General features: G+C 41.5%; 1 protein-coding gene across 3 annotated transcripts in view; it reads left to right on the top strand.

Annotated features, from left to right (window-relative positions):
• pigq (phosphatidylinositol glycan anchor biosynthesis, class Q) overlaps positions 1-23,210 on the top strand; it is a 91,658-nt gene that overhangs the window by 23,525 nt on the left and 44,923 nt on the right. For all 3 annotated transcript variants that reach the window (XM_084677050.1, XM_084677049.1, XM_084677051.1), the window contains exons 3-5: positions 4,838-5,024; positions 18,207-18,382; positions 19,389-19,585. In XM_084677050.1, coding sequence (XP_084533176.1) covers positions 4,838-5,024; positions 18,207-18,382; positions 19,389-19,585 — 560 coding nt within the window. The remainder of the gene's footprint in view (positions 1-4,837; positions 5,025-18,206; positions 18,383-19,388; positions 19,586-23,210) is intronic.

Genomic DNA, 23,210 nt, shown 5'->3' with positions numbered 1-23,210 from the left:
CAGGCAGAGTTAGCGGAGGCTGGAGAGGGAGAAGTGGAGGAGAGCGACGTGGAGGAGGAATTTGCCAATGAACTTGTGATTGAGGATCGTGGGGATGATGATAGTGATGAATAGAGTAATTTTCTATCACATGATTGCAGTTGTTAAACAGGGAAGCGTTCTTTCTTGTTGATGTGTTTCGGGCAACAAGTTCATACATGATGGATTTTAGCGGTAGATATTGTTCTGCCCATTGCTGTCACATCGTTTCTTTTTTATGCTGCCAATACCGGTAATCTAAGACATTTCTTACATTAAATGTTTTTTAAACATACGGTATTCGTTTAGCCGTAATTTATATTGTTCTGCCCATTGCTGTCACATCGTTTCGTTTATTTTTATTTTTTTATGCTGCCAATAGCCAAATACAATTCTTACATTAAATGATTTGTTAAACACATTAGAATTAATTATAAATATTAATTAAATACGAATAATACGAATAAAAATAAATAAATAAAAATATATTGTGGTAACCTCCTATTGTCAATTAAAGGCCTGTCTCTTATAGACGCCTGTCTCAAATACAAGCCGGTGCATTTCGGCAATTTGGGTAAATAGAAGCCCGGGCTATTATTTGAAGTTTTACGGTAGTTACTTTCATCAGTGAGTAATCTAGTAAAGTAAAGCATTACTTTAAAAAAGTCACAAATAATGTGTAATCTATTACTTTTTTGGAGTAACTACCCCAACACTGGCTGTGACAGACTTCCTGTATCACCTCTGCTTATAAAGTAGCAATCAAATCTTGTTCACATAAAATAAGCCTGCTCCCAAGCAGGTTTAAGCTAAAGGACTTGTTGCTATGACAGCAAGTCCAGAATGAGCTTCGAAGAACCGAACAATCCAAGATAATGACAAATCGTCAACAATCAAATCCAGCTAGTTGAGTTAGCGACGTACGGAGAACGGGCCCCTGGTCCTCCTTCAAAGGATTGTGATTGAGCCTCTCCTGGCTCATTGTGGAGCGCAAGTCATTTTTATGTTTTAGAGTTTACTGAAGGACCTTTTGGGCCTCTGGGAGCATCTTTCGAAGTTCACTGGAAAAACATGTTTATTACTTTTATTTGGGGGTAATGCCTTTGCTAGCTAGCTCTCTCCTTTATTTCTCTTTTCTTTTCTGATATCCCGATTTCTGAATAGGTCCTGTCATAGCAACGAAATGTAGTCTACTCTGACATTAGTATTAGCTTAACCTTAGATCAATAAATGACATCGCTCAACAAATAACGAGTCATACCATTTTTAGGAGAGACGGGGGGGGGGGGCTTCATTATGAAAAAAGGCATTTTACTAAAGCAACAATATAGGGCTGAAACAACAAATCAATTTAATTGATTAAAATAGATTATTAAAAGAGTTGGCAACAAATTTCATTATCGATTTGTTGTGTCGCGCGATTATTTTGCCACTCAAGAAGTCGTGGAGATGAGTATAAAAAAAATAAAAAAAAGTTAAGTTGAGCGTGGAGCAGAGCGGAGGTAGAGGAAAGGCCATCGGAGAGACGTTGAGTAATGTTGTTCTGAAACACATGGTGGCAGAGAAATCAGTACAACTTAAGTCATCCAAGGTGTGGGTGCATTTCACACTAAATACGTCGAAAAGGTGTGTTAATTGACCGAGGTGAAGTTAGTTTCATATTTGATACTTTCGTCTCACATTCGGAAAAAGCTGCTTTGCAGCATCGCGTTAAGGACCGAGTGAAAACTACCCATACCATTTTGAAAATGTTTTACAATATTTTTATGAATATCAAACCTCAAACTGACACCAGAGTATCTTAACAATGTCTGTATACTTTCACAGCCTTTACTTTTTCAATGAAGTTTCAAATAAAATGATAGAAAATCACTTATCTTTGAAAATAGCTTAATCCTAGCAAATCTTAACTTTTTTCAAAATTGTGTCAAAAAATCATACATATACACTAGATTATTCTAATAAAGTCTGGCCTACTTTCACAACCTTTCAATTTTCACAAATGTTTTAAACAAACATTTAATCAATTTCCGATTCATTGATTAATCGAAAAAAGAATCGACAGATTAATCAATTACTAAAATAATCGTTAGTTGCAGCCCTACAACAATACAATGTTTATGTTTGCTTTTTGTAACTAATGGTGAGTATTTCAGTTCAAAATAAAATTTGTTATAATTTCTTAAAATATTTAGGACGAACATGATTATTGCTGGCATCGCGGCTGGGCCCCACCACAGCTGGGCCCCAGAAAGCTTTTCCCCCTTTCTCCCCTTATGGGTGGCCCTGCCTACATGTGAACAAACTTCTCCTAAACCTACCATACAGGTGCAGTGGCCAAATCTTACCAATCCCTCCTTCTCCAACACAACCCAAGCTGATAATGGGGGGGTCATTTAAACTGAATGACTGGTTTACCTGACATATGAAAACAAGGTTTGATTAGATTTGTCATATTATATGATGTTACCTAACACAATAATAACTACCCTACAAATAGAATGGAAATTGGTCATGACGACTCTGGGCCTATCATGCTTAGTAAGAGCGGTGTGCGTGGCTCTGTGAACAGAGTGCTACGATGTCTGGGTCGATTGCGGTTAGCTTTAGCCTCAGACTTGGTTCAGCATCCAACCTGCTTCTATATTTGGTCTTAATAGAGTCGAGAAAAGAGAAGCATTTCGCGCATAAATAAGTGGTGGCAAATGGAATTAAAAAGCGCACGGCCTTGTCAGAAAGCGCCGGATATTCGCTGCGTCGCTGCATCCAAAAGTCCAGCAATGTCTGGCCTCTGAAGGTTGACTTCAATGTGTCGTCACAGGACAGTTCAATTAAAAGCTCCTGCTCAAGAGCCGATAGGCTCTCCTCCAGGACGTCAGAAGCCTTAAGAACAAATGGATCGCACATCCATGTATTCCCCTGCACAATCATAGGGAAATATTCGGCGAACTGTTGTCAGAGATTACAGGTGCTCAGCAATGTTGTCCCTGACTTGATCAGCGAGCTTGAGGTCATTGTCCGAGAGAAAAGTCTCCAGATTAGGGAAAGCTGACACATAACCAGTCCTTATTTTTATTTCGAATAATTCCAGCCTTTTCAGCATTGCACTGATTTTGTCCTGGACATCAAATGCACTGGTAGAGAGTCCCTGCAGTCCCAAATTCAGCTCATTCATACAGGAAAACATGTCAGACAAGTAGGCGAGCTGACTGAGCCACACAGTGTCATCAAAAACACCTGATGCAGGGAAGTTTTTGTCCTGTAAGAACACTTTGACCTCTCTGTGCAATTCCAAAAGCCTGGACAGCACCTTCCCTCTTGAGAGCCATCTTACTTCTGTATGCAACAGAAGTTGGACATGCTCGCTGCCCATCTCATCACAGAGAACATTGAATAGGCGAGAATGCATCGGTCTGGCTTTGATGAAATGTACAGCTTTTACAGCTGTTTCTAAGACAGTCTTAAACTCCTCGGGCATTTTCTTCACTGCAAGAGCTTTGTAATGAATGCTGCAGTGAGTCCATTGTACATCAGGTGCCACCTCGCGGATTCCGGCCACCACTCCGCTGTGGCGACCTGTCATGGCCCTGCGCCGTATGTGCAGACGCCGACGCACTTTTTCTAGTCTAGCCCAGTCTCTTCACAAGCTTTTCAGCATCATAGTAAAACTCAGCAGCTGACTCGTCGCTCATTTTGAAGATGACGTCAGAGGGCAATACGGAGCCGCATTGACCGCTGAGGAGGGCAATACACGTCTGGCATGACTACCCATTAGCCAATCAGAAAGCTCGTACTGTCGTAGCCATATAATAATCTTTAATAATACCTATTGTGTCTTGGGCTTTGAAAATGCAAAGAAAATCAAGCCCCCCTCTAATCTGTCAGGATTCCTTGTGTAAGATCGACACGACCCGTACGCACACGTTGCTTCAGATGTTAAAGCTTGATGTCAATGACGGACCATCTTATCGCCATCGCCAGCAGCATTCTGCCGTCCAGGTCACCGCGCATGACATGTCCAAAAACTAGGGGTGCTCCGATCAGGATTTTTGGGGCCCGATCACCGATTGCTAGAAGCAGTATTGGCTGACACCGAGTACCAATCACAGCTCTTTAAAACATTTTTATATATTTTTTATCCTAAATTCTTACAGCCCCTTAGTATTAGTAAGACTTTGTACCGTTGGTATAGTTACACAAGTACACCACTATTCAAGATTTATGATCCCTATATGTTGAATGTATGAACCTTCCTGCCAAACTAAATTCCTTGTCTGTGCAAACTTTCATGGCAATTAAACCCCTTTCTGATTCTGATTAAAGGGTCTATTTGAAGCCTTCTATTTATCATGTAGCATTATCTATTTAACTATTCTAGAGATGATAAAATATCATGAATTAACAACAACTTTATTTAGTGGCAGGAAACATGTTTAACATATTCCACCCTCTTTCTTAGAGACGCTTTTTAGAGACGCAACATAAACCATAGCAGCCTATGCTGGGTTATTGATAACCGCTTGTAAATAAACAAATGTTACTATCCCGCCGAATACAAAATTACAAAAACATAATAAACTGAGTCTTTATTTTAACTTTGACTTTAACATCTGCAACATAAATGGCCATAGTCAAAATATTGTTTCACATTTTTCTCTGCTTTTAGGTAGCGGCTCTTTTGATCTGCCTTTATAGTCAGTACCGATCTAAGTATTTAAAATGGTTATCGACCAATATTGATCGGTGACCAATCGATCGGAGCACCCTTACTGAAAACTATGAATTGTTTACCCTGGTCCACCTTCTCTCCCGGCTCCAGATACAGGACCAGAGCCACGTGGAGCTGGCGGTGTTGGGTTCCTGGAGCATGCCCAAGGAGGGCCAGGAGGGCATGGAGAGCTTCCTCAGGGACCTGAGCACCATCTTCCCCCAGCAACACTGGCTCCAGCTCAGCCGGCAGATAGGCGAGATAGGTTTCAGGTGTCAGGTGCTCCACCGAGACCAGAGTAAGTCTGACGATCCTTTTCAAATGTGTGAACTTCAATGTGAGTGAATTGTAAAGGCCAGTTTAATCGGATACCCTCTCCAACAGCTTCATGGTGATAGTGAAGCCAAAGCCACTGTTGCAAAGTATTGTAGAGCAGGGGTTCCCAATCCTGGTCCTCGGGCCTCCCTGCCCTGCATGTTTTAGATGTTTCCTTGTTCCAACTGACCTGATTCAAATGAATGGTCATTAGCGGGTTTCTACATAACTAGATAACGACCCATTCATTGGAATCAGGTGTGTTGGAGCAGGGAAACATCTAAAATATGCAGGGCAGGGCAGGGAGGCCCGAGGACCAGGATTGGGAACCCCTGTTGTAGAGGATACTAGACAGTAATTATTTTAAGGATTAGGGGCTGCATTCACAAAACATTGTATCTCACCAATTAGAGTTCTCTTAAATAGCAGTAACAGTTCTGAGCTAAAACTTTCCTTCTTAAACACATTCAAAAAAAGCTGCTGAGACCAACTTTTACTAAGGCTATGAGAGAAATCTTAAGCTAAGAGAAAGGGCAGGATTGATCTGGTTGCTATGGATGATGTCAACAAGTTTACTAACTATGCCAACAAGGAATGGCTTAAAGGGGATGGGTCTTTGTGATTTTGTCCTAGAAATCTTTTAGAACGAGGTATCACGTTGCCATATTCAAATACAGATTTTCAATTGTAGGTATGTGTCCTATAGCAAGTGTCACCAATTAAACAAGTATATATATCCTTATATCATATAACATACCGTGTTTTCCGGACTATAAGTCGCACCTTTTTTTCATAGTTTGGCTGGTCCTGCGATTTATAGTCAGGGCGGCTTATTTATCAAATAAAATAAAATAAAATGTATTTGTATAGCCCTTTTTACACGCAAGCATGTCAGAGGGCTTCACATACGCCCATAGAACTGCCCCTCAACCAACCTAAACCCTCAAGGAAGACAAGGAAAAACTCACAGAAAAACTCCCAACGGGAGAAAAAATGGAAGAATCCTTGGGAGGAGCAATTCAGAGAGGGATCCCCTCCTCCAGAGACGGTTGGTAAGAGAGAGGAGCAGAACACAAGCTAAACATAGTCATACAATGTCAATGGGTTTTGAAACACCAACATTTATAGACGTTGGATGGGACTGGAAACTCGCTGTTGGCCGTCATGGAGACTGGTTTCCGGTTGACAACCTGGTCCAGCGTTGGTAGACCGACGACCAGGCAGGTCCTGACAGCTCAGACCCCCACACCACAAGGGATTTGTGGGGGGGACAGAGAGGAGAACAGGGATTAAAGAATGTCAGGAGCAGGTCACAGTTACAGTCGTAATAGAATGAGATCCCCACCGGTCAAGTGTGGACTAGTGCAGCAATTTAACAAAGCTAAGAGGGTATTTGATGCAGCCCCACACACCAAGACAGTGACAGCCCCCCTTGGTTGGAACATGAAATCTTTTCTGGGGGAAACAACTCTAAAATAGGTTATATTTATACGAATAAGGATGAAAACAACCAGTCCCCCTTTGTCTCCAACTAGTAAACTATAACAATAACAATATACAGCAACGTAACTATTACAGTAATAATATACAATAACAGGTTTACTTTATTTGTAACATCTAAATGGGCAGTGTGAACATAAGCTAAAATTACAATTTAAAAGTTACACGTGAACACACATAGGCAAACGCACACCCCAGGTTTACATAGAAAGTACACACATACTTACCTTTAACAATCATAGAATTGACTAAACAAGAACGTTTTTAATCTAGTTTTAAATGTCGAAACAGTATCAGCCTCCTTAATTTAGACAGGTAATTTGTTCCAGAGAAGAGGTGCTCTATATGAGAACGCCCTACCTCCAGCAGTTTTTTTTTCTTAATTTTGGGTATTACCAGATAGCCAGCATCTTGAGATCTTCGAGTCCTTGCGGGGCAAGGAGACCGGAGAGGTACAGTGGTGCCAATCCATGTAGAGATTTGTAAGTTAGTAGTAAAACTTTGAAATCAGCTCTGGCTTGGATAGGGAGCCAGTGTAAAGAGATAAGAGTAGAGGTTATCTGATCAAACTTTCTTGTTTTTGTCAATAGTCTAGCAGCAGCATTTTGTACCCGCTGTACATTTTTCAAGTAGGTAATTGGGTGGCCAGAGAACAACACATTGCAGTAGTCCAATCGGGACGTAACAAAAGCATGTATTAGTTTTTCAGCGTCATCCTTTGAGAGGAATTTTCGTATTTTGGCAATATTACGTAGATGGAAAGATCTAAGTTTAAGGTCAGATTGGATAAATTATTTCTGTATTTTTTAGGGCCGAAAATTTGAACCTCGGTTTTATCCGAATTAAGAAGAAGGAAATTTGCTGTCAAGTTCTCAACCCGGAAACACATTTTTCCATAGTATGTGGAAATTCTCCAGGCTTTATGGAGATGTGTAGCTGAGTATCATCTGCATAACAGTGAAAATTTACCCCAGAGCTTCTAATTATGTTTCCTAAAGGCAACATATAGAGTAAAAATAACAGAGGGTCTAGAACTGAACCCTGTGGTCTTCCGTATTTTACAGTAGTGCTCCTTGGGAGATGGTTTGAAAGAGAGGGGAGGGTATAGGCTCAAGGGGACAGGAGGTGGGGCGATGAGAGAGAATGAGGTCAGAGATCTCTGCCTCGGACAGGGGAGAGAAAGAGTTTAGACATTTAGTTGGGGCGGTCATGGAGGGTGAGAGGGTAGGAAAGGTGGGTTTAGGGAACCAACTGCTAATGTCAGCGACTTTTTTTCTCAAAGGAGGAGAAGTCGTCTGCTGTCAGGGTGGAGGGAGGGGGTGGGGGAGGTGGGTTGATAAGGGAGGAGAAGGTAAAAAAAGTTTGTGGGGGTTTGAAGCAGAGTTAATTTTGTTCAGAAAGTACAGGGTTTTAGCACCAGGTATGTGAGAAGAGAAGGATTTAAGGATGGAGTGATACCTATCAAGGTCCAGACCGTCTTTGGACTTGCGCCATCTCCTCTCAGCTGCCCGAAGGGTGGACCGTTCATCACGAATAACATCCGTAAGCCACGGGCAGGAGGGAGAAGATTGTGTAGGCCTGGTTGACAGGAGACAGAGAGTCAAGTGATGCAGTTAAAGTGGTTAACAGGGTGTCGGTGGCAGTGTTAGTGGGGTAGGACGGGAACTCATCAATGGGAGGGAGAATTTTACAATAGAGGAGAAATGGGAGGGGGATAGGGAGCGGAGGTTGCGCCGGAAAGTTACGGGGGGAGGGGAGGGGTTGGAGGGAGAAAGACAGACAATCGGATAAAGTAGTGATCAGAAATGTGCAGTGGGGTTACAGAGGTTAAGTCAGTGATACAGTTACGTGTCAGGACGAGGTCTAGCTGTTTGCCTGCCTTGTGGGTCGCCGGTGTGCTCAGCAGTGTCAGGTCGAAGGAGGTCAGGAGAGACAAGAAGTCGACAGCCTGCGTTCCTTGGAGGTGGATGTTGAAGTCCCCAAGGACTATCAGGGGGGTTCCATCATCCGGGAGAACGCTGAGGAGCATGTCCAGCTCCTCCATAAAGTCAGCTAGCGGTCCTGGTGGGCGATAAAGAACAATTAAGCATGCTTTGATAGGATCAGTTAGCATAACGTAATGATGTTCAAATGATTTGGCAGTAACAGAGAGTGGTGTGAATGTGTATTTAATATGTGAGGAAAGAAGCAAACTTGTCCCACCACCCTGCCCGGATGAGCGGGGAGAGTGAGAGAAGGAGTAGTTGACGGAGAAAGCAGCTGGAGTTGCAGTGTTCTCTGGGCGGATCCACGTCTCTGTCAGCGCAACGGCATGAAGAGACGCCTGGGATGCAAACACGGGGATTAAGTCTGCCTTGTTTACAGCAGACTGGCAGTTCCAGAGCCCTAAAGAAAGAGAAAGGTCAGGTGGAGAAGAACTGGATAGGTAGTGAAGGTTAGAAGTTGACCGAATATACTTTGTGACATATCTAGCGTTACATCTACGGGTAGTGTAATGAACAGGAATGCTAAGGAAACACATGCTAGCTATGAATAAGTTCTAGGTAGAATATAATCTAATTATGAATATGAATAGGTTGATACTTATCAGAAGAGGTGATCCGCCTCTTCGGCCTTCCTCGGTGGACTCCGCAGGTAGACTCCTTTGTCTTTGTTCGACTGAGTCTTTGTGCGCCGACGCTGGCAGACGAGGCTGCCTCTGTAGTGCTAACCGCCTTAAATATGCTAATGCAGCAAGCAGCGAAGCTGCGGAGCCACTTAAGTGTTTCTACCTTTTCTTTACTATTATTATTATTGGTGGCCAAGCCGTGAAGCCACTTAAGTATTTCTACCTTTTCTTATTAGGGGCCAAGCAGCAAAGCTGCAAGGCACCTATTGTTATTGTTAGCTTTAATAGGGGCCAAGCAGCGATGCTGCGAGGTACTTATTGTTAGTATTATTATTATTGGGTGTGCTTTGCCTTCAGCAAGGGTACAACCATTGTTATCTCACATATATGTTATTATTATTATTGTTTCTCTTCACACCCCTAAAACTCAACAATATTTGGACTACATAGACAACATAGGTGTCAAAAGTTTTGTCTTGGTAGCGATTGAGTTGCTTGTATTGGGAAATTACGTTCCGTTGCACACTTTAAGTAGACATTAAGTTTTTGTGGCCAAAAGTGAAGCTAACGGTGGCTAACTTGCTAGCCACAGTCACTGACGCCACTAACGTCACTAACGTCACGAAAACTCACGTGACTATCTCTAGCAGAACATTAGTTTAGCAGCTCGTTAATTTCTGGGAGATAGCTAGGCTAACTGCTTTACTGCAAGGCAGCTGCAGAAATGCCACTAGCAAAGAGGCCTGGATGATAACTTTTTGCTTATTTTACTTTGTGATATGACACACAATTGTAATGTGTAATGCACAATATAAGCTAATATTATTAAGGAAGTACATCAACTTTCGGAAACAGTAGTCTCAGAGAATGTCTAATGAAGGGAGAACTCCCACTCAAGGGAAACTTCCGGGTTCTGAACTGGTTGCAGTTTCACTCAAGTTCCACATGAGGGCGCTAACGGTCGAGTGCAGAATGAATGGAGGTCTATGGTAGCCTGACGTTGTCATACTCATAATTCTAGTCAGAATATGAGTCTGAGAACTCTCCGTTGGGCTGTGAGTATGGGGTGTGTTTCAACCGAACTCGTAAAACAAATGCCTCTTTGCTCAGTTGGATAGACCTACAACCAATCAGAGCAACGTAATATGTTGTTTGTTGAAAAATAATTCAACCAAAGCGCTCTTTGGTGACGTGGTTGATTACATTACTGTTGATCTATCTAGGAAAAAAAAATACACACCGCTGGGTGTTAGATTTTTTTTTAAACTTGCCTTTCCGTCCTAAAAAGCCTTTGAAAATGTAATTGACGTCATACACATTGTACGACCAGAGCTACTGCTTGACGGCAAGCTCTGGTTACTTCCACTTTTCTCTCGAGGCATCGACAACACAGCTGACAGGTTAGGCTCTCCCTGTCAATACACATGCTAGAAAGAGTTTTTGGCTTGCTAATGTGGTTACTAATGTTGCTAATGCTCTGACATTCTGGTTCTGCTTCGGATGCCATCAAGCGGGATCTTTGGTCATAGCCAGTCCTTCACTAACCAATCAGCATTCGTTAGCAGAATGCTAGCGTGTTATGGACAACGACTTACCCTGTAAGAAATTGAAAGGACATAAGTACTCGTTCATTCAACTTTTGACCTGTAATCCATGTTGAACATGCAAAAACCACAACAAATCTGAGATTTATGAACGACAATCAGGCGAAAGAGACAAATTTTGCCGTTTAGCTCCATAGACTCCCATTCATTTTGCACTCGACCGCGATCACTCCGACTGGAACTCTGGTGGAACTGCAACAAAATTTGGTACAATGGGGCTTAATAGGGAGTGTGCAGGCTCTCCTTTAACAGGCTCTAAAGGCCGATTTATACTTCTGCGTCTCCGTTAACGGACAGACGCACGCACGGAGTCGGACGGACTGGTTGAATTTATACTACTCCGTTGGCTCTGCGTGTTGAAAACAATTCACCGCCAGAACAGTAGATGACGCTGCACTGCAATGCTAGCTAGGTTATCGAAAGGTCGGAGCAGATGAACAAATGAACCATTTCATCAATAAAATAAGCACATTTTCAGCAACTACACTGCCCATTTCTCGTCACATTTTAATTCAGATGTTGATTTACATGTACTGTTTAGCTGAAGTAAGAGTTGTAAAAACTTACAACAATGGCGGTCAAAGGATTCTGTTCTCTTGTTGGTCACGGCAACCCCGCCCCCACCCCTGATGCAAACGGTTCTTAATAAGGACCAATCATAGCCAATGGGTATCCGTAAAAAGACGCACGGACAGACGGACAGTCAGGAAAATCAGAAGGCACACGCAGAGCTCTGCGAGGGCTCTGCGTCGACACACAGAGGCCATTTTTTGACGGAGGGGGCGTTCCTCGTGTGCGTGTGCGTAAAAACGCAGAAGTATAAATCGGCCTTAAGTAGTCTACTATTTCACTGAAGCATAAGCATCATGACAGTAGCCTCTGTTGCCTGGGCAACACATACTACAGTGGTCTATGATGCATCTCTTTCAATCGTTAAAATAAACATTCCTCAGAAATACATTTTCATTGTAGGATTTATTATTAGATTCAGATTACAAGTAAAGGATTTGTGGGTGAAATTATAATTACCTGTGGTTTCAAACCAGTGTATGTCACTGCAACGCTGTAGCCTAGTGTACTGTAGTACCTAACAAAAACATCTCCACAGCTGTTTACAGTACTAGTAGGAAGTCAAACGGCAGCACATGTTCGGCACTATACCCTTACTTAAATCAAAAGTCTTTCAATAGGTGAAACTCTCTGACTAGTGACTATTAACCTGAACTCCATTGCCACAGCCTAAACTTTGTCAATCTGTTCATGAAAATAATTCATTTCAGCCTAGAATGTACAACGGAAGTAACGTTAAATCGAATTCAACCAACGCAATCGCTACCAAGACGAACACAGTCTATTAGTAGTAGTACAATTTACCGGGGCAGCTTCTCCACACAAGGCTTATTGCATTCTGCCTTGTTACTTACAATGATCGCTACCACTGACATTTTTATGAATGAGGGATTTTCCCCAAAATAAATGTCAAGCTTTTTTTCATATTTTCAGTTAGCTGACTATTTGAATCGCGATTCCATCTGAGATAGCTACTGCTGGTAACGTCGTTGTTAAAATAAGCTTCAAAGGGGGTTCTTTATTAAGCTTCAAAGGGGGTTCTTTATTAATGAATGAATGCAATATGAGTAGGCTAAATGCCTGAAAATATCACGAGAAGGGAAAAACTTAAAATGACGTTTAAGACAGAGATTAGGTCAATTTTAACACCGGTCTGCCAAATGTATTCGTTTTGATTCAACTAGAGGTGGCTGATCATGCAGGAGAAATGAGAAGACAACTATTTCATTCTACTCTTCACTCTTAGTATTTTGAGTTGTAAATGAGCTGAAAAAATATGCTTTTAAATGTATGTAATCTTTATACATAATAAGTAGGCTATGCATTTTTATATAAAATATACAGAAATATCAGTTGTAAAATTTAAATACGGACCCCTGCAACCAACGCAAGCAAGCACACCCTATAATTTCCCCAGAAATTGTAGCCTCTCTAGTTATTAGGGGCGAAGCTGCGATTGTTATTGTTAGTATTATTATTATTAGGACTGGGTGTCTATGGCAGCCCCCAGAAGCGCTTTGTCGAAAGTTGTAAAATTTGGCACACTCATTGGGGACAGTGCCCTGGTCCAGTTCACAAAGTTTCATGTCCCATACTTGGGCACTCAAGCGCCACCAACTGGTCAAAGTTGACAGCCAATCAAATTCAGCAGAAAAGCCACCAAAAAGGAAGTGAAGTCATATCTCAGCAGTTCTTTGAGGCAGTGACACCAAATTTGGTATGCTTACTTGGAACCTTATTCTGGGGATGTCCTCCAAAGATTGTCATGTGACTAAAAGAGGGCGTGGCCGGAAGCATAAACGTGTTTTGGATAATAACTGTTAGTGTTTACCTTAATGTTTACCTAATTTCTTTGTCTCTTGATGTCTTGTGAAATATCAAGCCTGACCATTGATACGTTTTCATAATAACCGAATTGACGCGGCCGCCATTTTGGATTTCATGGAAAAGGTTAAAAACCTTTTGCACGCCCCAAAGGTTGTCCAATGTTTACCAAATTTGGCACAGATGATCTTCAGACAAAGGTTCACAATGGTGTCGGATGGATTTTCCATTTTTCGAAACCGTTTGTTCTGTAGAGCCAATCAAAGGCGGCAGCGAAGCCGTGAGAGCGTAACTCAGCAATCATTTTTCCGATTGTCACCAAACTACGGTTCCTTCGTTCCAACGAGGAGCAGAGGAGGCCTGTGGTGTTATACCAGAAAAAAACACTTTGAACACTCAGTACTCTTGAACGCAAACAGATATTTCAACCAAACTTGGTGTGTTGCATGAGTGCAACAGGTTATTGTGACTTAATTGTTGCGCAAGTGCTATGGAGGCCATGTCCTGCTCTGGACTGCTTGGCCCCTCTATTGCTGCTTGCAGCTATATTTATTATTATTACACATCTGTCATGGGAGTCTATGGCAGCCCCAACCACATGGTCAGAAGTTGTCAAATTTGGCACACTCTTTGGGACCAGTCCCCTCATCAATGTCACCAAGTTTCACGTCTCCCATTCCATCCATTTAGCGACACCAATGGGTCAAAGTTGAAGGTGTGTTTACACATGTTACTTTTGAACCATATGCCCCATTGTCCAAAATGAGGTTTGTTGGATTCCCTGAATCAAGACGAGTTCAACGCACTCTATGACATCATACCCAGTCCTATTGATTCTCCGCCATTTTGAATGTAAAGGAACAGCGTTTTTTCGCTACTCCTCCTACAATTCTTGTCGAATCTTCTTCAAAATTGCCACAGATGATCTTCAGACCAAGCTTCACAAATGTTATCCCCTGGAGCTTTGATTTTCGCAACCGTTTGTTAGTTACAGCCACATCAAATTGATGTGGCTGAATTGATGTGGCCTCCATTTTGAATATACCATTTTTTCGCTACCTCTCTTATGAGGTTTGTCCAATCTTCACCAAATTTGGCACAGATCATCTTCAGACCAAGCCTCACAAGTTTTTTTGATTATCTAAATCTATTGACTGGAACAGCCAATCAAAGTGGCAGCCAATCAAAGTCGTCAACCAAGCCACCATAAAAGAAGTGAGGTCATATGTCAGCACCTCTTTACTGCATTGACACCAAATTTGGTATAGGGACACTGTTTTAAAGAGGTCCAAAATAGGTCATGCCATTTCACCTCTAGGTGGTGCTGCAATAAGCAAAAAAAAACATTTATCTTCAGAACAAGCCTCACAAACCTTTTCACCTTTTGGTAAAGCTGATCAAATTCGGCGATGAAGCCGCCAAAACAGGAAGTGAGATCATATCTCAGGAAATATTTGCTGAATCAACATCAAACCTGGTACAGGTGTTCGGGATCCTGTTCCAAAGAGGTCCACAAAAGTTTGTGTCATCTAACTGCTAGGGGAAGATCCTGTGTCTGATACATGTTAAATTGTGATACCAGCTGAATTGATATGGCCTCCATTTTGAATGAATGAATCGTTATTGGTAAATATCAAATGTTCACCTAATTTGGCACAGATTATCTTCAGACCACAATCACTTTGACATGTCAAAATAGAACTGAATTACAGCTGTTCAAACTTTGGACGAATCCAATTTTTACCCAGTAACTGAAATCTGTGATTTCCAGCACTGAGAATAGCTCACTAGGATAACTTGGTGTCCTGGCAATGTCAACGTCAGAGGTTTGAATCCAGCCTAAGCTGACAAGCTTGTCATGTCTCTGATTCTCTGTTTAGCGAGACTGCAAGCCACTGCAAAGGAAGCCAGGTACACCGCAGTCACTAGATGTCGAAAGTTTCTTCTGGGTCATCTGACCTGCTTGGCCACCACATTGCTGCTTGCAGCTATATTTATTAATCATCTTCTTCCGCCATTGGAGTCTATGGCAGCCCCTAGAACCGTATGGTAAAAAGTTGTGAAATTTGGCACACTCATTAAGGACAGGCCCCTCTTTATTTAAACCAAATTTCATGTCTCCCATTTGAGCGCTCTAGCGCCACCAATTGGTCAAATTTGGACTTGTGTTTACACAAATGTAACTTTTGAACCGTATGACCGATTTTCCAAAATAAAGTACCGTTGGAGTTCAACACACCCTATGGTGTCAATTTCCGGTTATATAGATTTTCTGCCGTTTAGAACACGTTTTTTCGCTACTCCTTCTTAAATGTTTGTCCAATCTTCCCCAGATTTGGCACAAATCATCGTCAGAGAAACCCTCACTGAAGTTATCCAAAGGTTTGTCCGGTATAGCCAATCAAAATCGGCAACAAAGCGTTTTGGAGCCGGGAAGCATCTAAAACATGCAGGACAGGACCTCTTAGGACCAGGGTTGGGAACCCCTGCTTTAATGCATTGACACCAATCTTGGTGTATGGACTCAAGACCCTCTTATTAAGAGGTGAGGGCACTACCATAGGCAGGATTATGTGTTGACCAATAACTATAGTTTTTTTTTTTCTTATTTAAGTGATTCCTTTGTCTATTATGTCTTAGTACAGGGATGGCCAACCAGTCAAAGACTATGAGCCATTTTTTTTTTTACTGTTTTACTGCAAAGAGCCACATCCTACACACGGGCACACGTGAATATTGCCCCATCCCTTCCCCTCTCTCTCTCTCTCTCTCTCTTTCTCTCTCTCTCTCACACGCACACGCACACGCACACTCACACTCACACACATTCATACCACACACAGAGACAGACAGAGAGAAACACAGACCTCTGCTCAGACAGATTTACTGTAGGCCTACATGTCACCAGGGCTGGAGTGGGGCCACTTTTCAGCCCGGGAGTTTAAGGCCCAAGAGCGGCCCACTTTTTTTTTGTATACCAAACAAGGCTGGGTGCAGTCTGCTTTGACTGGGGGTGCAGTGAATTTTTCTGGGGGGTATCATGATTACAGAAAGGGATCGTATAATTTTTTATATTGATACCATTTTTGAGACTGCTTTACGATCCGAGTGTTAATCAGGCAGACATTGTAAATGGGACAATAAAATTTTTGCTCACCAGCTACTGTAGCTAGTGGTTTTCCAAAATTACTAGCCACTCAGCAATTTCACTAGCCACAATTTTGATGTTGGGATATTCAGTTTTATTTGATAAATTTTGTTTGATTTTAGTCTTTTTATTTTCGATTTCACTTTCATCACCAGTTTCTCTTTTTTTTCTGCCCTCTGGGATTTCCTACAAGACGAGCGTTCGCTTATGTTTGCTTAGCAACGAACGTAAAGCTGCTGAGACGGGGGGAAACGATACGTGCTGGTTTAAATGCGTGCATCTCACGGTCAATGCGTGAGGCTTGAGAACCCTACAATGAGTTTATTATTTAGTTTTGAGAAGACTACAATTAAAAAAATTATTGCGAGAGATATGTAGAATTCCACTTGCCATAGTGGCTAGTAAGAGTGACTGCTTTACCCGCCACAGACAAATTCTACCCGCATTTGGTCGTAAACATTCTAGGCTTAGCCCCAACCTAGGATGTATGGGTTTGATGTGATGCAAGATAGGGACTTCCACACTTAATGGGAGCATTTTGAATGAATATAAAGTTTTTTGCTACTTCTCCTATGAAGTTGTCCAATCTTCATCAAATTTGGCACGGATCATCTTCAGACCAAGCATCGCAAAAGACATCACATGTTTTTTAGATTTTCAAATGATTTTGACTGGAACAGTCAATCAAAGTCGTCAACCAAGCCACCCGTAAAAGAAGTGAGGTCATATCTCAGCACCTCTTTACTGCATTGACACCAAATTTGGTATAGGGACCCTGTTCTAAAGACGTCCAAAATGGGTCATGCCATTCACCTCTAGGTGGCGCTGCAATAAGCTAAAATTATCTTCAGATCAAGCCTCACAAACGTTTTCACATGGTTTTTGATTTTCGAAACTGTTTTTCCAGCAAACCTGATCAAAGTTTGATGAAGCCGCCAAAACAGGAAGTGAGATCATATCTCAGGAAATATTTGCTGAATTGACATCAAACTTAGTACAGGTGCTCAGGACCCTGTGCCAAAGAGGTCCACAAAAGGTTGTGTCATCTAACCACTAATGGGCGATCCCGTGTCTGTCCGTGGTATTTTGAATGAGTGAAGAAAAAAAAAAACTACTCCTACAAAATGTACCAAATATTCACCATATTTGCCACAAATTATCTTCAGACAACAATCACCTTGACATGTCAAAATAGGACTGAATTACAGCTGTTTAAACTTGGGCCAAATCTGACAACCGCTTGCCACAGGAAAAACTGCTTATATTTTTACCCAGTAACTAAACTCGTGATTTCCAGCACTGAGAATAGCTCAGTTATCACCAGATAAACTGTTTAGCGAGACTATAAGCCACTGCAAAGGAAGCCAGGTACACCGAAATCGCTAGCTACCTGTAGTCTAGCTGTATATAGTCATGGCAATCCTCACACAAACTATCAAAATTATTTTAGATTTTCGAAACGGTTTGATCAGTACAGCCAATCAAAATCTGCGGCAAAGCCAGCAAACAGGAAGTTGGGTCGTATCTCGGCAAATCATTGATGGATTCACACCAAACTTGCTGCATTTACTCGGAACCCTGTTCTGAGGATGTCTAAAATGTTTTTCGTTCATTTTACCTGCTTGGCCATTTTTTTAAGAGTTTCTCCTTCAGATGTTTTGTGAATACGGCCCCAGGAAGACCAGCAGAAGTTTGATTGATTTGACCAGGCGTCCCTATGATGCATATCCTAGGATGGAATTAAATCTTACTCATTGTGAATGTTGCAGAGTTCTTTAGTCTCCAAATAGAATATTAAAATCATCATAGCCCCTTTATAGATAAATGCATGAATGTTATACATGCCGAATATCAGTTTCAATATATCCAGTGTTTTACTAAAATTACCTATGATCTATCTTCCTACAACAGACGGTGAGGAGCAAATGGAACTGACAAAGGAGGGTGTTGGTGAGCTAGGGGATGGAGACAAGGGCGGGGTTATCTTTGTCCACTATGAGCAGAGGAAGGTCATGCTGTCCCAGCTGCACCCTGTAGAGAATGGCCATTGTGACCCAAAGGCCAACCACACCTCAGAACTCCGCCTGGTAACAAACTAAAGAACATCTTCAGGCCATTTGATCTGTTCCAGGCCCCCTGTACTTAAAAATTACTATATTTAGTAGTTAGGGTCAGCAACCTTTTTAGTTATTTGTATAGTTTTTCTTAAATCTTTATTTCATTCATTATTATTGTATTTATTTTGTTTCTGAATTACAGTATGCCTTGTAGATTATACACATCTAGTCATGTAAAATATATGAGAGCTCCATATGGCTGTTTTTGGCTCTGCCTCAATATTAATGTAGAATATTGTAAATTATTCTGTCTCTATTTTATTACAAATAGATGTATGTGGTGCTGGCTTTATAATAGATAAATGAGCACAATAAGGCTGTGTTCACACTTGACTTCTTTTTTCAGAAAAAAGCGCTGCCTTCAGCGCCTTTTTACATGCAACCCTATGGGAAAAGGAAAAAGGCGGACGCCTTTTTAAAAAGCGGCCGCCTTTTAAAAAACGTCAAAAAAAAGCGCAGTACTTGACCCCTTTTTGAGTTCAATTTTCTCAACTTTTTAGAAAAGCGCTGGGTGACGTCAAGCGCCTTTCTGACATCTGACCAATCAGGACGAGGAGAGTAGGTACGAGTGTACCTTCCCTAGTAACCTTCTACCTTAGTTACCAGGCTATGTTTCCTCAAACGCCAAAGCTCAAGCAAGTAATTGCATTTTATTCACCATAGTAGCTAGCTGTCAATAAGTAACCATCCGAAAATAATGTAGCGCTAGAATGTATGATTCCCGTTCAGGTTACAGAATTCTCGTCAGAAAGGCGCTTGACGTCACCCAGCGCTTTTCTCAAAAGGCAAAAGGCGGTCAAAAGACGCTGAAGGCAGTGCAAAAAAAAAAAAAAAGAAGTCAAGTGTGAACACGACCTAAAGACGGTAAAGAATATCAGTGCTGTGCCTCGTCATGAGGATCATGCGAGTAAGGACCTGAAGCCTGGTTCTGTCCAACCCCCCCCCCCCCCCCCCCCGCCCCCCCTTCCTGTGGTAGGTGTTCCAGACGGTGGCCCAGGGAAAGCTGCTGTTCTCCCAGGACAAATACGATGACGGGCCGCTAAAGCTGACCCACTGGCAATCGGAGGGCCGCGAAGCCAGCATCATTGTGGAGCTGATGAAACAAGCCTCGGTGCCCCTCTGTGTGCTTCTCACCAAGCTGCTGGCCCTCTGGGCCTGGCTCTGCAGCCTGAGGTGAGGCACACACACATACACAAATTCGCACATAGGTATACAGATACATGCTCACCAATGCGCACACACATACCCAGATGACAGACACATACATACTTGCATACCAACATACAGTACACACATACAACACTCCTGTACTATGATGCAAATTAACCTACAGTGGGCTCCAAAATTACTGGTACCCCTTGGTAATTTGTATGTATGAATGTTATATAAAAAGTCACCTTTTTAGTAATTCAGCTTAATGTCAGATTAGAAAGAATGAGAACAATCCAACCTTCAGTTGAAGTACATTTATTTTTTGAAAAACAAAATCTAGCAATAAGAAATAATAATTTTTTATGAAACCATGTGTGCCACAATTATTGGCACCCCTAGGAATTCTGATGAACAAACTACTGAAAATGTTTTCCATTTATGTTAGACTTTTTAAAGTTGATCAGAGTGTTTAAATAGATGAGGTGACAATGTGGCCATATTCCCATATTCCCCATTCATATATACATCAACATGGGAAAGATAGTGGGGGAAATAAGCTGTTTAAATCTTCTGTGTATATATATATATATATATATCATATATAGATTTCCAATTAGGTTATTCGCATGAAATTTTCACCAGACTGGTATTAACTCAAGAACTCCACACATTAGTTTGTCCATAAAGTCCATAAATGAAGTTATCTGTAATTCTGTATTGAACAAGCTAACTGAAATGTATTTAATACTTAGCGGAGAAGCCTTTGTTTGTAATGACAGCTTTGGGACACTTCCTGTATAAAGAATTTAAATTAGCCAACGGTGTGTGTGATTCATCAGGTGTGATTTTGGCCTATTCTTCTTAACATATTGTCTTTAAATCTTGAATTTTCTGGGGGGCCCTCTTGTGAACCTTGATCATTAGCTAATTTCCACAAATGTTCAATTGGATTCAAGTCAGGTAATTGACTGGGCTATTCTTGCTGGATGCTTTGGATCGTTGTTCTGCTGGAAGGTCCACCCACGTCTCATCTTCATCATCCTGGTGGATGGCAGCAGATTCTTCTGAAGAAGCTCCCATTAAAGGGCGCTGTTCATCGTTCCTTCAACTGTATGAAGTCTGCCAGTACCATGCAATGAAAAACAGCCCCACACCATGATGCTTCCGCCTCCAAACTTCACTGTTGGTATTGTGTTTTTAGGGTGATGTGCAGTGCCATATTTTCTCCAAACATGGTGTATCGTATGACTAAAAAGTTCAATTTTTCTCTCGTCTGACTAGACTACACTCCCAGTATTTCATAGGCTTGTCCAAATGAGTTGTATCAAACTTTAAACAAGCTTCGACATGCCTCTTCCTTAGTAATGGAGTCTTGCGGGGTGAGCGTGCATAGAGACCATGGCGGTGGAGTGCCATGCCTATTGTTTTCTCTGTGACAATCGCACCTGCTGCCTCCAAGTGTCTGGAACTCTTTCCAAGTGGTCCTTGGCTCTTTGGCTAAGCTTCTGACTATTCTTCTATACTGACTATACTACTCCCTGGTCAGAAATCTTGCGAGGAGCTCCTGTGCGTGGCCGGTTGATGACGAAGTGATGTCTCTTCCTCTTGTGGATAACCGCCCCAATGGGGCTTACTGGAAGATTCATAAGTACTGAAATATGTCTGCATCAGATTCCATCAATGTTTCACGACAATAAGAGCTCTATGCTTTTACCCATCATGAGATGTTTCTTGTGTGGCACCATGGTAACAAAAAGCCTTTTTACAGGCCATACATTTACTAACCTAATACTTTTTAGCATGATTTCTTGAGTTAATACCAAAGTCTGGTGAAAATGTGAAAAGTCAAATTTGTACATATTCTTTTTTTAAGCAGTCAATACTTATTTTCCCCATTGTAAGAGAACACACAAATCAAATGAGGAAATAGTGTCTTGAACTTCATAAGAGAGCAAATGGCTATACAAATAAATGGCTACTTACCTGTAAATGTTAGTTTTTCTTCAATTGCAAACTTGCATTGTTCAAAACTGAAGTCATATTGTCAAAACTTTTTACACAGTCAGCAAAATAGTGTACGTGGACCAAACTGTGAATCATTCAGCACGCAGTTTCCAAAACTGTTAAAAACACAAGAAAAAACGATTGATGGCAAATTATGAGATATGGGCTCCAATTATGGCCAAATGAGAGAGGAGGAGGAGAGGGGGAGAACTAGAATCCTCACAGTACCATACAGCATGAGTGATAACACTATACATGTTGTTTTTTGTCATTAACCTGTTGCTTAGTCCCGCCCCTCTTAGTTACTGTTGCTATGTTGGACAAGCGTTCACTGACATCATATTGAAAGCAATGGCAGAAATACACATCTGAATAGTCACAGCACGTAATAGACCTGTTTTAAAAAAAATACATCTCCACAAGAAGCAGGCAGAAGGTTTTACTGTATGCCAATGAGTGGTATGTTCATGGGGTAAAATTATCCCAAAAGAAAAATATAAGAATTGAGGCCAATGTCTAGCTACCGGTCGCAATGGAAAAAGGAGAAACCTCACAAGCTCAGCATCGATGTTGCCCTTGACAATATCATCAAAGACCAGTGTTGCTTGTGCACAGCAGGGTAAAACATTATTCTGCTACATTACAACATTAAATCCCAAAAGAGAGTGATGCAACGTGATAAGCAGCTGTCCAGTTGCCAGCCTTGAACTAGACTACGGAGTATCTAACTAGCTTGCTATAATTGTTGAAATGCTGCTTCAGCGTTCCAAGTATTGTTCTTTGAATCTTTATTATGAGAATGCTGTTAAGCATTCTTTGTGAGAACAATTGTTTTTCAACTTCTGAGTTTTTCCGCCTTTTTTTGGCGAGTCCTGCATACTCACCGATTCCTCCAATTTTTGTATCAAAACGTTCAGCTCCTTCAGGAGATGATTGCTATGACTTCTGGTATTTCTCACTTTTATACTTTTTAGCGACAGCTAGAGACACCATTCAACCTTTAAAATGTTCACAACATATTCAGCTATTCCCAAATGATTCAGCTTTTTCAAATATATTCAGCCAATTTTGAATTGTGACAGTTTTAAATACATAAAAAATTTAGCTCCTTCTTGATTGTTATGATTGAGCAGCCTGGCTGCTCTTTTTCTGATATTCAACTAAATTGTCAAACAAATTCCTCTGACGTTCATATAGTTTAACTTACAGAAACAAGTTATACCTTAAAATGTAGGAAACCTTGTCCTCGTTCAGCCAATGTAACTACTAAAGAGCTCACATTTACAGATTTTCAGCCATGAGCCTTGAAGCGAGAGCAGCCTTTCAAATTCTCTCACTAACTTCAATGGAGAGGTGGGTAAAATTCGTCAGAGAAGGCCGAAAGGAAGACAATTTTAAAACTGCCGGTAGAGTCGTATTACTAACCGCACAGACATATAAAGGACATCTCTGGTTTCGGTCTTGGGTCTTCGAGTCTTGGGTCTCGGAAAATATCCTCATTTTTTGGATTGGACGTATAGTTTTGCGTCTAGGTTAACATGTTTGAGGTGTGGATGCTAGGTAAATGTTGGTTATTCTCTCTGCCCAGCTCGTTAGCAATCACAGCTGCGCCATCACCGTGGCAACCAAACAGACACGCACC

This window comes from Hypomesus nipponensis, chromosome 17 (genome assembly GCF_054491055.1).
Source record: "Hypomesus nipponensis isolate SF chromosome 17, ASM5449105v1, whole genome shotgun sequence".
Taxonomy (NCBI): domain Eukaryota; kingdom Metazoa; phylum Chordata; class Actinopteri; order Osmeriformes; family Osmeridae; genus Hypomesus; species Hypomesus nipponensis.
Note: the sequence above shows the minus strand (reverse complement) of the source record. Positions and strands in the feature narration are given on the sequence as shown.